The sequence below is a fragment of the Amblyomma mixtum genome, chromosome 6 (assembly GCF_055824585.1).
Source record: "Amblyomma mixtum isolate Tamu chromosome 6, ASM5582458v1, whole genome shotgun sequence".
Taxonomy (NCBI): domain Eukaryota; kingdom Metazoa; phylum Arthropoda; class Arachnida; order Ixodida; family Ixodidae; genus Amblyomma; species Amblyomma mixtum.
Window position 1 is genome coordinate 92,937,746 of NC_143017.1, and position 14,419 is coordinate 92,952,164.

General features: G+C 50.1%; 2 protein-coding genes across 5 annotated transcripts in view; one reads left to right on the plus strand and one right to left on the minus strand.

Annotated features, from left to right (window-relative positions):
• Positions 1-14,419, minus strand: part of LOC149339703 (sodium-dependent phosphate transport protein 2B-like) — an 82,964-nt gene that overhangs the window by 55,902 nt on the left and 12,643 nt on the right. The window contains exon 1 of one of the 4 annotated variants that reach the window (XM_089548380.1): positions 12,900-13,058. The exons of 2 other annotated variants lie outside the window; for them this stretch is intronic. The gene's annotated coding sequence lies outside the window, so the exon portion shown is untranslated. Of the gene's footprint in view, positions 1-12,899; positions 13,059-14,419 lie in introns of those variants that run through there. One more of the 4 variants, XM_089548383.1, reaches the window with a different exon arrangement.
• Positions 9,046-14,419, plus strand: part of LOC149339704 (sclerostin domain-containing protein 1-like) — a 32,175-nt gene continuing 26,801 nt past the window's right edge. The window contains exon 1 of the mRNA XM_089548389.1: positions 9,046-9,118. Coding sequence (XP_089404515.1) covers positions 9,061-9,118 — 58 coding nt within the window. The 5' untranslated portion in view covers positions 9,046-9,060. The remainder of the gene's footprint in view (positions 9,119-14,419) is intronic.

A 14,419-nucleotide genomic window follows, 5' to 3' on the forward strand; every position in this document is an offset into this window, starting at 1 on the left:
TTTCTGAGCCTGGATGCAAATTCAGATGAAGTAATACTTGCAGAAAATACTAATTGTAGGCATGAAAACCTTATGCGGAAGCTTTCGCTTGCTGAAAAAAAAAGTGTATCTGTTTTGACTTCTGTCTTGAGCATTTTTTTTTCTGATGGCTTGACGCGAAATAGGCGTTTACCACCTCTTGAAGTCCTTCCTTACTGCTCTTGTCAAATTCAATGTCGACGTCCGAAAGAGTACATTAGGCCGGTTGATCACGCACACCACCATTAATGGTTTCGAGCAATGAATATTTCTCTACAACATTTTCCAAGATAAGCGCAAAATAGAGCCAAAATGCTCCCTGCGTGCATGTGTCATTTCTTCAGCAATCGCTCAACCGGTCCATGGTCCGGTTTTCATGCTATGCTAGTTTGAACGGCCACAACTTCGAAGAAGAAAAAAAAGATAGGAAATTTTTGCCCCTTCTAAGAAGAGTAGTCCACTGTTGCTCAAGCTTTCCCGTGCATTGAATTTACTTGGAAGATGCTATTAAAGAAGTCACGACCTCGCCCGAAGGAAAAGGAATGAGGGAAAGCGTGGCGTGGGGAAAACTTTCATTTAGAGAAAGTAGCGAGCACATATTTCAAGCAACGAAGCTTTAAATTACTTTGAATAGAAGGGGAGAATGAAGGCTAGCTCGGTGTCTTGGACGTACAGGGTTGTGAAATAAAACGGCGCGAGGTTACATAAGAGCGAGACGCAATCTCCGCCGTCGGCTTTTGTGCGATGCAGCTAGACTGGAGTTCATGGCCGAAACCCAATATGTCTGCGCTTGTTATCACTACTGTACTTATTTTCAGCTTCTTTTTTCACGGTTCTGCAGATATCTGCCGCTCCTTGATATCTGCAGGCGTCACAAGATATGAACGCAAGCACAGACATGCACTGTCTCACTTGGCACAGGACACGTGCGCTCATGCGGAGAATTCTAAACTTTCCCGTAGCTGCCGGCACGCCCTGACTGCTTTGCTGCAGCTGCTTTGCACATTTCTGTTGAATGAAACTGGAATTTACGGTATGTGGAGTTCAACGCCCCAAGGCTGCTCATTGGAGGGATCCGGAGTTATTTAGACAGCCTGTGGTCGAAACTTGCGTGAAAACAAGAAATTACCGCCGTCATTACCAGCCGCAATGGCTCAGTGGATAAGGCGCTCGTCTACCGAGCCGGAGTACGCGGGTTCGAACCCGACCCCGGCGGCCGCGTTTCGACGGAGGCGAAATACAAAAAGGCGCCCGTGTGCTGTGCGATGTCAGCGTACGTTAATGATCCCCAGGTGGTCGAAATTATGGTTTATTGGGGTTTAACGCCCAAAAGCAACTCAGGCTATGAGGGACGCCGTAGTGGAGGGCTCCGGAAATTTCGACCACCTGGGTTTCTTTAACGTGCACTGACATCGCACAGTACACGGGCCTCTAGAATTTCGCCGCCATCGAAATTCGGCCGCCGCGGCAGGGATCCCGGAGACCTCCCTGCGACCTCCACTATCCCGGAGACGTCCACTACGGCACCTCTTTCTTTCACTCCCACCTTCCTTCCTTCCCTTACGGCGTGGTTCAGGTGTCCGCCGAGATATGTGAGACAGCTCTACTGCGCCATTTCCTTTCCTCAAAAACCAATTTTTTATTTACCGCTGTCATTCTTCGCTTCCCAGGTTTTCTAAAAAGAAAATATTCAGGCGCATGAGGCCTTCTTCAAGGTGCTTCAAATGAAGCTTTGTCCTGAAACAACCGGATGAGTGAAATCGAATGCGATGGTTAGTGATTTAGCAACATGAGGTTTTACCAAAGAGGATGCAAAAAGAGTCGGAGCAAACAGCAGGCGACGCACACGCGCTTGTGTGAGTTGCCTCGTGTTCGTTCAAGCTATTTTTGATATCTTAAAATGGTCCCTGCAGTTACCACGAGCATTTGGTAATACTGCATTTTAACGCTCATTTTTTGATTTGCTGTGTGACGGAAGTGTCGTTATCGTCATACGGAATATATGCATTAGAGCAGGAATGACAGAAAGAGAGGAAGAAAAGGGGTTCCATCAAAACACATCCACCCTGAAATTATAGGTTGCTATTAACGATGGATGCCCATATAGGACACAGTATATCAGCGCACTGTGTGACAGCATGCCTGCCGTGAAGGGCAAGTGAACTCCAGTCATCGTCGATCTGCGTACGCGCAATGGCGCCGCCGCCTGCCCCCCCCCCCCCCCCCCCCCTTATAAAAATGTTCTATAGACAGTCTATACACTTCTTATTGACTCTAGTGCCTTCGTATAGATATTTCTTTGTCTATTCATAGTCTATAGACTGTCTATAGACAAAAGTCTACTAAAAGCATATGACCATAAATCTATAGATTGTCTATCAACTGTCTATAACACTTGTATCGCCCATAGACTCTTCTCTAGTATTTGTCTATAGAGAGTCTATAGGCTTTATAGACAGAAGTCTATGGACAGTCTATGGACTGTCTAAAAAATTTTACCACTGCGCGTGCGCAGAAGCCGCCCGGTGAAACGGTATACGTCTACGCTAACACGTTCCCGGTATGCTAAAAGCCTCTGCTGTTATTTAACGTCAACTTTTGCCTGAAGAAAAAAAAAGGGTATTTCTGCCGCCGAATTCAGGGCCTTTATTTGGTCCGCGCTGATTTGCTGGCGCCCCAAATGCGGAAGTGACGCGTGCATGACGACAGGGGACTCGTCTTTCCTGTTAGGACGTCTAAGCTGAAACTGCACTTGCCATAACTTCAGAAATTGGGGGCAAAAGTGAATATTCGAGAACCTGTACTGAAAACATTTCCGATTCGTATTGAAAAGTTCTAAAACACGAACAGGCCACTGCATTAGATTTATAACCGGCGAGAGCTGCTACCCAACTAACAGTGGCGGCGGAGTTTTGCCGTTTTTTGAAGCAAGATAATGCGCAAAGTTTGAACAACGTCTATTTCGAAAGGGCTTGAAAATAAGTTGAAAACGGCGCAGCGAGCAGTGGAAAGGAAAATGACCGGGGCACCGTTAAGGGACAGGGAGAGAGTAGAGTGGGTTAAGAAGCAAATGCGAGTTAACGATGGGTTGTACGTGAAATTAAGAAAAATAAATGGCCAAGTGCATGGGCATGTACCGCGCGGAGCGCGGATATCCGATGGTCTCATAGCGTAACGGAGTGCATTTTTTGCAAAAGGAAATGGCTATAGCAGGGCATTATTTGAGCTGGGGTACTTGAGAAGCCTGGGAGAGGCTTTGCTCTGCGGTGGACGTAGTTGAAGTTATGACTGCAACGATGATGATGATTTGAACATTTGCATTTAGTGGACGCTTCCAGAGTACGGGTCCTGGTTCTTGGCCAATCGCAAGTAAAACCAGACGACGCCAATTTCACTCTTCCCGGCATTCCCGCGATCGACGGACCGCGCACAATCGCAGCGCAAGTTTTCCCTCTAGGTAGCTGTGTGAAAAAAAAGATGCCCAGGCTTAGCTTGGTTAAGCCAAGAATGCGTTGCATATTGCGCGGTCTTTTTGCGCGAGGTATTGTTTGGCGGCACTTGATTTTCTCAGCAGCTTTTCCTCCGTGACGTATGGATGGATGGATGGATGGCTAGGAGCGCCCCCTTTGAAACGGGGCGGTGGCAACCGCCACCATGCTCAGCCGTTCTTTTTTTTTCCTTTTTTTTAACAAGGTTTGGTGACGTCACGTCACGTGGTTTGGTGGCTGCCCGGCCGCGCCCAAGGGCTGAACTGAGTGATTGCAATATGCTACGCATAAAACAACGCCGCATGACAACCAGGAGAACCAGGATGACAGAGTGCGCAGGCGCGTCCCAGACTCCAGTCAGGCAGACCAGACCGGAGGACGCAGCTCTTGCGCTCGTACCTCGAAACGCGACGCAGCGTCGTCCGGTCACGGATATACGTGTGTGCATTGCCCGGGCGCATGATGAACACGTGTGCTTCATTGAGAACGATGGAAGGACGGCGCGTGCGCAGAGGCACAGGCCACCCGAGATCGATTACCGGCGCGTTGGATGGATCACGCGCGGCGACAAAGGGAATTGCGTGTTAACTACGAGTTTCGCCGGTGCTTTCCTGCTGCGCCGAAACGTCATTCTCAAAAACAGGGGGTTAAAAAAGATTAGGACAACCGCCTGCGGCTCAATAAAGCTACTATTATAGGTATCAAAAAATAGGTATCAAAAAGAGATACGAAATTAAAGGATCACTGCTGCCCCTAGCGTTTAAATCAATTCAAAGTCAATATTTTTTTAGCTTCTGAGCACCTTCGACTTAAAAAGCGGCAAAGAAATGCTGTCTGTAAATTTCTGTTCGTGAATATCGGTCATCACGGTGCTGGTTACAATCCCGTCATGTGAAGATTATTGTTTATGCCATGCCAGTAGGTCCCATATTTCTGTGGAGACTAAGCCTCGAGGGAGGGAGTCTCGAATCCAGACCAGTGGGAGGCCGCATTGCTCAGTTCCGACTCGGACACACAGATCCGGATTGTGACAAGAGCCCTAGAAGTCGCCGAACGCCACGGGCTCATGGTCACTTGATGGGGCTATAATCCCACACCGTCAGCTACATTTGTCGACGAAAATAAAGTTTATCCTCCTCCTTTGGAGACTAAAGACAGGTTATCATGAGGCGTTGCCATAATGGCTGCCACCGCGGTTTGGAATAATGCAAAGATTGTGTGCATTGTAGCGCGCAAGCCGCTTTCGCTTCTCTGTCAGTACATTGACTCTTCAGTCGTTACCCAGAAATATCGCTGACCGGAGACTTCCTCCCGGTCCAGGCGCACAAACCTTATATCTTACTTCCTTCTCTTTTTACTTGCAGCTTCAGGAAGTAAGAAGGTGAAACAGCGACAAGAATGCTTACAACATGATGATTTTATGACAGCTTTTCTGCAGTGCAACGAATCATTCGCTGGTGCCGTGATTCACATCATCCAAGCAGCATCAAAATCCGAATGATGATGCGCACGTTACTCTCCTAGCTGACCAAAAGCTACTGGCTTCCGCTATTTGGCGGGTCTCAAAGCGAGAGAGAGAGAGAATAAATTTTATTTCACTTTCAGTCCCCTGTTCGGGGCTCTTCATTACTGCGGCCGTCTACCAGGCCTCGCCCAGCACGTTACAGACGTGGACAAGAGCCTGAAGAATGGTAATGCACGGTTAGGTTTGGAGAGAATACTTCCGCGAATACTGTTCACAGATGGCTATCGGTTAAATTCTTTCAGGCGTCACACAGGTACCATGGCCGCGGCCAGTCAGCGTCGCTCCGGTGGATCAGGAAGATGCGCCCCCCGGGGAATTCCCGCGCACGTCGGCGGTGGAGCCGGCGACGCAGCGCCGATCTGTGAGCGTGCAGAAAGTTACGAGAGGAAAGGGATAGGCGCGAAGGGGCTGAAATTCAAATTTTTGTCTAGCGATAACTCAGCTTCTACAAAACGCATTACAAAAATTCTTTCTGGAGGATGTTCCTGAAGCTGCGCCCTTTAATATCTTAGGAACATCGCATGAATATTAGCAGCCTCTTTCAGAGCAACTTAAATGACTACCACTAAACGTGGGCCCATAAGTTTAACACTATTTTTCTTCAGAGACGCCTTCATAAAGTTCCCATGCCTCTAACGTATGTCCCTTTATTTCACGTTGTTGTGGCTTTCAATACTGTTTTTCTTTCTTTCCTTCTTTGAACTTTCTTTTACTATTTGGCGCCGTAGTTCCAGAGCGACGATACTGGACTTCCTAATAATCTTCCATCGTGTCCCGGAAGCGTGTTCGCCAAATGCAGCCGGTACAGCCAGCGATGACAGCACCTCCCACCGGCAGGTAGCAGCCACATTAAGGCTGGTTATAAATATTCATTCAGAACGACAGCTTGACATCGCTTCTATGGCGCAGTGGATTAGAGGCTCGTTTTGCGTATGGAAGGTCGGCCGTTCGACTCCGCTCTCTGTACTGTAGTTTTATTGTTTTTTTTAATTTCATTTGTTTCAATTATTTCCCTTTTAGGTCGCAAATCGTGACGTTTAGTGGCATATAACGCCGTTTAAGAGGATTTATTATCCCTTTTAGGTAAGGCGCAGTGACAATCTTCAGTCACCGTGATCAATTCACCGCGCTTTCAAGCCTTGTGGCTGTACAGGCTGCAGTTGGCGAATACGCGTCCCGGAAATCGGGATAGGAGCTTTAATAAAGCTGGTTTTCTCGCGAAAACATGGCGACGCAGGACCTACGAGACATAGCGAAAACCTGACTCGCCATTTGTTTTTTTTTTTTTTTGTTAGCGTGAATCAAAGTTAGTGAAAGGAAAAATCGGTTATGAAACGACCTGCGAGACCCTAGCACCGGGCCCCAAAAAAGTTGTTTTCTTCCTTCTCCTTCTTCACTTGGAAGGGTGCCAGCGTGTTCCACTCCGCTGAAAAGGCCGTTTTTAAGAACCGATTTGAAGTTTTATCTTCATTTCACTCCCGAATTAAGTGTATTCCGCGAGTAAAATAAGTACAACAAACGGTACCTGGATTGCTAGTGTCACAGTGATATTGTCTTCACCCTGACATGCGTGCAGCAGTGTACGTTCCAGCGAAGATGACGAAAGGGGAGGCGAGGCCACGCGTCTCGCGCATTTTTTCTTGCCAGTTCCAAAGGCCTGGTGCGCATTCAGCTCGTCGCCGTAACTCGCAGCTAAGACCCCCCTGAGCTATCTCGCGCGAAGAGATGACGGCCGTCATGACTGACGCCGGAATTCGCGTCATTACCGCTTCGGCGCGACCCTTCGGAGGCACGGGCTCGCCCGTACCTGACGTGCCCACCGAGTCGTTCCGCCCGCTCGACGAGTCCGGCCTGAATTCGCTGCCGCCGGCGCTCAACATCTTTCTCGCCGTCTTCACGCCGCTGGTACTCGGCCTAGTCATCTGGTACGTGTCCGGTGCTGTACTGGCTTCCACTGGCCACCACAAGGCGACGTCCTTTTGCTGCGCCGACGGCGCCCGACACCTCGTGCAGTCCATCAACAACAGCATCAACCCGTGCGCCAATTTCACGGGATACGTCTGCTACAATGCCAGTCGCAACCGGAGCACGCTCCCGGACGTGCATCGCAGGCTCCTCGAGAACGTTCTGAGCGGAGCCGGCTCAAGCAGGTGGACAAGCCCGGCTGCCACAACGCTGGCCGCTTTCCACAGGACCTGCATGACGATGCCCTGGTCGAAGGAAGTGATCCTGCGCAACTTGACGTCCATTGTCATAGACAGGGGCTACGTCCAGGAGGCCATGACAGCGAGTGAGATCCTTCGCTTCTTCCTGAAGATGTCATTGCAGTACCGGCTCCCGACGACGATCTACACCGAGAAAAGAGTTATCCTCAATGCCCTCAACAATGCTACGACGCATATCGCCATCACGGAAAGGGTTCACACGACAACGGAGCTCTACAGCCGGTGCACTGATTGCATCAGCCTCGTTCTAAAGCAGTTCAATCATAAGATCGGCTGCAACGTATCAGAAAATGACCTCCTGCACTTCGGAAACGAGCTGGGGACACAGAAAACTGGAAACGCGACGAATAGAACCGGTGACTTCGGAGAACTCGCCGACCTATTCGAATCTGTGTCTCTAGTCGAGTGGAAGAACGCGCTCGCCGCAGCGTATGTTGACCTGCGTGAAATCGACCGAGTTGACGTCGAAGGCAAGCCGCTGCTCCGAAACATCATGAGCAGCCTGTCGAATTCGTCGAAGCAGCCAACCTCCATCGCTTTCATCGTCGTGTACAGCGTCCTGGCCTCGTTCAGCCAATTCGAACGTGAGCTTTCCCTGGACGCCAGCGGCAGTCAAGCGGAGTTCTGCAACCACAGCGTTCACGAGCTGTCGCACACCTGGGAGCAGCTCCGATCCGACATGTCTTCCAACATAGGCAAAAGCTGGGAGATCCACGCCATCTTCGATGTAGTCACCAAGGCGATCTCCCAAATGGTCATGAACAGTAGCGTCTTCGCCGCCGGCGATCACCTGGCGGCCAAAGCCTTCCTCAGGAGCCTCAAGCTACTGCTCCCGCACGAGTACGCAGCGGCTGACAACCATCCACCGAACCTGACTGAGGCTTATTTAGAAGACCACTTCAGGATGCTCGAGTACGAACACCGGCTTATGCACAAGAAGACGAAAATGCACGTCTTCGGAGCTCCAGAGTCCCGGGTCCACCACCTTACCCTATCTGCTGGGAACCAACTCCTCGTTCCCACGTCCTTTTATCGGGACCTTGTTCATCTTTCGGAATCATCAGTGATGCACAACCTTCCTTGGCTCGGAACGAACATCGCCAACTTCGTGTGGGACCTATTGATCGCCGAAATGTCATGGACCACAGCTACCATGAAGAACCTCATGGCCGTACGCCAGTGTTTCCGCAGGCTGCACTCGCGGCCTTCCACAGTTACTTCGCGCAGCGTTGGTGTTGTTTTGGCGCTGAGGTCCATGATAAACAGCGTCGACCAGAAGAACCTCTACGTTCCTCGGACCTTAGACTCTCGTTGGAGGCTTTCACACGGCCAGTTCTTCTTTATGCGCATGGTGGACAAGTCTTGGTGCGACAGGGACCACAGCGCCCTCAGGAGCGTTGAGTGGACCGAGATGAACTCGGCATTGGACCTTACGCCAGAGTTCGGCGAGGCGTTCCACTGCCAGACATCGCCTGCCGAGCTCCGCAACTGCCTGGCCTGAGGCGCCTCTTCCTTAACAGCGCCTCTGAGCCTAAATAAAACCCTTGCTGGATTACTACACAGAGTCAGAAAGCATTCAGCTATTACGAAGGAATGGTGGTCTAATTATTATGGGTCACATTTTTGAACGAGTATCAGCGCGCCATGAGAAATGAGCAAACTACAAAGATTGATCAATGGAGCTCGTTTCATCTGTGCGCATGGTGCTGCCATCTCGGTAGAGCAAGGTTACTTATTGCGCGCGCAGAGGCGGCCTCTTAGGTCGGCATAGCACACTAATACTCGGGTACTGTAATGCGAGCAAATGCGAGCTTCGGTCCTTGGCCTGCGACACCCGCGCAGCATAAAGCCTCATCAAGCATGCAAGTATTATGGATGGCTCGTTTTGAGATTCTTCTCTACTAACTTCTTCGCAACGTTAATATCAAGTTAGACTTGAAAAAATGCGTTGCCAAGCAGCTGCTCTTTGCGGTTCGGCCGCGCACAAATGTCGTGAAGGTCGCGAACTTGCAGAAGGGAATAGGAACGCGATTGGAAGGACAGTAAAGAAATCGCGCGAAGTCGTACGGCTGCTTGCTTCTTCACTGGCTTTATACGGTGTTCGGTGATTTAATCACCCAGACATCCCGCATTTGTCGCCTCGGCTGCTGCGAATACATACGATTCATCGTGCGATGCAACGCGCTTTCGAAGCGGGCCATAGAGCGCGTTTAACACGAAATATGCTCGTAGTGGGATGCGCACAACAACAAATGACACCTAAACGATAGCGTTACGTGCAAAGGGGGCAAGGAAATGCAATAGGATGCGCAGCGCAGCGGAGCATTACAAGAAAGTAGGACAGGAACCTATTCCTTGCTATCTCATGCTCGTTCGCCGGCGAAGGCAGCTGTAGGTGCATAACGAAGTGTGCTTTAATTCTGTGCGAATCTTTTTAGTGCGACGGTTGCTCGATTCAGGTCGCACGCTTAGTTATATGCGCTCCTGAGCAGGAAGCAAGACGTGTTTCGACGTCTTCAGAGAGGTTTATTTTGCGTTGGCATTCATTTCGACAAGGTGCTATCCAGGTAAGCCCCATCGCTCTGCAGCAGCTCCATAGAATGCAGCAAAAATTCAGCCGCCCAGATTCAGCCTCCGCGCACAGAATTCCTCCACGACAAAAAAGTAGCCGCTGCTTAAACGTTTCTTGTTGGATAAACAAGAAGCTTATCACAAGATAAAGAATTATCAGCTCTAGAATTATGATACATGGATTGTTTGATATAGTCAAACATTGAAAAGCTGATTTCGTTTACAGTTGCAATTGGCCAGCGGAGTAATACAGGACGCCGCGGACCACGGCCCAGTGTTCGCAACTCCTTTTTTTTTAAAGTTGTATCCTACTATAGAAGGTTTTACCAGGGGTTCCAGTGAAAAAGGCAGCAGCGAAGCACACGGAAATCTTGGATCTCGGCGCCTATTAGAAACCGGAACTCAGAGAGGTCCAACTCAAATACTTCCAAGGAAACTGGTGTGTCACAGCAGCGAAAAGAACACGATCTCATGTTCAGTTACCTGCTATCGAATCATGCAGCCAAAACAAATACGGGATTTCTTCGCTCAGTACCACGAAGTTTTTCTATCTTGTATGATTAACTTTGTACCTGGCGCACTTTGACCTTAAGGTTGTTCTTGCGACAAAGGAATTCAAGATCATCATTCTCGCTGACAAATCAGGATAAAAATTCGCTGCAAAATAACGAAAAAAAAAGAATACCTACAGTCCTGGTTCCCATGACCACCATTCGTTTTCAAGACTTCGCAGCAGGCTCCTCCTTCAATAGAACTGGTTGGCCTGGCCTCTTACGCGAACTCTCTAGCGTCTACTCTGCCTAGCGCGGCTTCGCGAACTTTATCAAACGCCCGGAGACGCTGCAGCAGCTGCAGTGCTGCCGCTTAGCGCGCACTTTGCGGGCAAGGCTGAGCGCGCAATGCGCGCGTGCCAGCCGTGCCCGTGTAGCACTTGTGCATGGGCGCCGCAGGACAGCTGTAGCGAAGCTGCACGCTCTCAGTAGCGAAGCTTAGAGGCGACGCAAACAAACAAAAGAAAAAGAAAAGGGGACGCCAGGGAGGGGAGGGCAGGGGCGAAAGCCCGGGCTGCATGCATATCGCAGCGGTCGAGCATTGAACCCGGCGACGACGAGAACAAAGACCAGAGAACGCCGCGTGCGTGTCGTGTCAGGGGCGTGTTGTGAAAGGTTCGTCTCTCAGGTGAAATACTGCAAATGACTTCCGCGAAGAACTGATATGCCGCAATCTTCGCGAAATCACTTAAAGCCCACAACAAGTTTATCTCGTGCAGTTGCAAAACAACGCAACGCGGTTATAACTTCCGTTCCTTCTGCTCTGCGGAAATTGGCGCTCGTATGTTGCCATGATCACTGGGAAGATTGGAACATAATTAGCAGTTATCGAGCTTGCAAACAAAAAAATTCAGAAAAACACGTGAGAAATGTTTGTACGGTTGTGAGATCACGTTAAAGAAGCAATCGCATGAGGCGTTGTTCCTTGCGACGCGACGTACGATGGCGACAGGCGTCGTCTACCGTTGTCGCTGGCACACCCGCACGCAGCGACGAAACTTTGCGACAGAATGGCGCGTCTTCAGTGTAGTATAGGCTGCCGCCATTTTATCTCTGAGTCGCCTCGTGTCAGCAAGAAGTTTTGAAGAGTTATCAGCATAAAGATTGATAAAATCGATGATTAAAATCTCTCATTGGTAATACATTGCATTTCTAAGAGATGCACTGCAGTTTCGCCAGAGCATATTTTGTGGTGATAGTACTAGTAAGTAGTTTGGTTCGGTTTGGTTTATGGTGTTTAATGTCCCAAAGCGACTCAGGCTATGAGAGACGCCGTAGTGAAGGGTTCCGGAAATTTCGACCACCTGGGGTTCTTTAACGTGCACTGACATCGCACGGCACACCGGCCTTTAGATTTTCGCCTCCATAGAAATCCAACCGCCGCGGCCGGGATCGAAACCGCGTCTTTCCGGTCAGCAGCCGAGCGCCATAACCGCTGAGACACCACGGCGGCTACTAGTAAGTAGTGGTAGAGACATGGGCCTTTCTTGGATCATGACAGCGCCCCTTCTACTGTATTCGTGACGAAGCGAGAGTTGGCTGCATATGGACCTTGTCGGCAGCTTCTTCGCTGAAACCGCTATAGAAAAACATACTTCGCTCGCAAAATAACCAGATCGGAAGTTACCTGACCCAAAACTTCTTGCTGTTGGCTAGTCTCGCGAGCTGCTTCCGGGCGATGGCGAAATTTTCTGCAAACTCAGAAACTAAGCGACGCGATGAGCGACAGTAGTACGGCGGCTGCCAGCCCCTAGCGTGGCGTGTCGCTGAGAATTATCGCCTCATGCGGTTAGCCAGTAATCTGCTGCAAGCAACTCAAATAAGGGCCGACTACTCGCGCCAGCTAGGCTGCTAGCTTCTAAAAACCGCTGTCGGCAGTCAACGCAAAAGAATGCATTGTCTCCGTGTTTCAAAACGAATATGGATCACTTTGGAATGATCAGCAGCAGGCGCCAGCGCAGTTCTCGATTGGCAAGATGGGATGTTTACCAAGTGTAACCATGAAGGTATCAATCGGTTGTACAAAAAGAAAGATGAAAGCGCTTCTCCGGTTCGAGGCATGTGATACAAAATGACTGCGCTTCAAGCCCGTCCAGTTTTGTTTTATGGTTTTGTTGATTCTCCAAAACATTTTCCTTCCACGCTTTCAACAATATTCCGGCAAATAGGCTCCAAAGAAAACAAAGTATACAAGTTGCAATACTTCATTTCAATTCCTGGGGCCTCCATGTAGTGAACGGAACTAGTTTTCGGGCGAGTTTTTTCAAGACAGTAAACAGACAGAACGGCGCTACGCAGACGATCACAGGGAGAAAGACAGACAAGCGCCACACTCTCAAGTACACCCTAAACTATATTCTCAACGCGTGCCATTGATTTTATCTCTATAGAGCAAACTGATAAAGACTACACCTTGCTATAGTTTGTCTTCCCCAAACGCGTATACATGATCGGCTAAATGAGAGAGTTACGCTCGCGTCAAACTCTCTCATAAAGCGGAGGAATCGCCGTTCACACTTACAGTTCCAGTCGTAGCAATGGACGGACCGCCAAGGAGCGTTATCCTCGCGCCGGCGATGCTGTGCACGGATCTGATACCACGGACGCCGGAGGAGCGAGAGCCCATCAACGAACGGGACGGTTTGACGATGCTCCAAACCACCTGACAGAGCGGCGGTCTAGCCTCAGCCGTTTCCTCCTCTCCGGCCAGGTGACGCCCCCAACGGCACAGCGAAGGTCCTTTGGCCCTTTTTTCGTACGCGCGCTTGCATCGGAGCGTGCAACAACCAGCGAGGGGCGGCGAATGGGTTTTCCCCGCCAGGCGCTTTTGCGCGCACCGGCCATGAAGGAAAGACCCGAAAGACCCACGCCGCCGCCGAACACGTCCCCATGTGTTTGCCTCTGCACCGGTTTTCCTTTGACGAGCCCGCTCTCGCACAAGCTACCCAGCGACTCCGCGGTTGCGCGCCTGTTGTGGTCAAGCGAGCGGGGTGGCGTTGACTCAGAGGCGGATCTGTTGGTCAACTGTGTACGAGAGTCATTGCATTTCTGCACGTCGCAGATCGTGAAGTCGGCGGGGGGCGCAGTTTCCGGGTGAAGTTTCGTTGCGTGTCCGCCGCGTTGATTCTGCGTTTCCACTTTGGTCCGCGTAGTGCGTGTTGCTCATTTAGGAGAAAGTATAGTGTTTGAGTCAGCTTCTCCGGCGGCCATTTCGCATCGCGTTGAATGAGGATCTACCTGTTCTGAGTGCTCGGTGGGCGTGGAAGAATTTCCAGAGTGAGCCGTGGAGCTTTTCCTTGCATAAAGCGGCAACGAGGCACCGGCTGCATGAGGCGTGGCGTCTTCCTCATCAGCAGCTCAATTTCCCGGGCCCACGTGTGGATTGTTACACAACTGGCTATGATATCTACGGCAGAGCAGGATGTTTTTGGTTTTCTCTTGTTTCACAATATTATGCTGCTAGGCGTACCCGAAGCCGAAACGTCAGCCGCAGTCAGCATCGAAAAAAAAAAAAAAAGGATTTTATCGGCGGCTGAACCTTTTAAGAAAGCCTATCGGGTTATTGGGTTACCGTTGGAGGAGTTATATGTGGTGCAAACGCGGCAAACGGCGAGGAGGAAAGGGAGGGGTGACGGCTCACTCTATTTCATGCACAATCTCGCGTTTTCAGCGAGACAATAAGCGTAAGAATAAAGGGCTAAGCTAGAGTGCGCAATAAACTAGCCTCCCAGTTTGGGCTCGTTGGCTTCTCACGTGTCTTCCTTTTTTGTGTCCTCATAGTGTGCTGTGCGCTTCCGTCATGCGCAATAAAGAATCTACGTCACTGCGGTAGTGTTACGGAGAGAAACGAGAGATAAACAACTACATAGAAACGAGCACGCCCCCCCCCCCCCCCCCCCCCTTTTGCCGCTTTCCCTCGTTCACTCATCCGTCTTTAACTTGCACCCATTCAAAACTATGCTTCATTACTGCGCCTGGTTGGCAGGCATTCTGACGTGTTCTAACGCTGGCTAGCTTGATTGACGCTTCTAGGGATGCAAT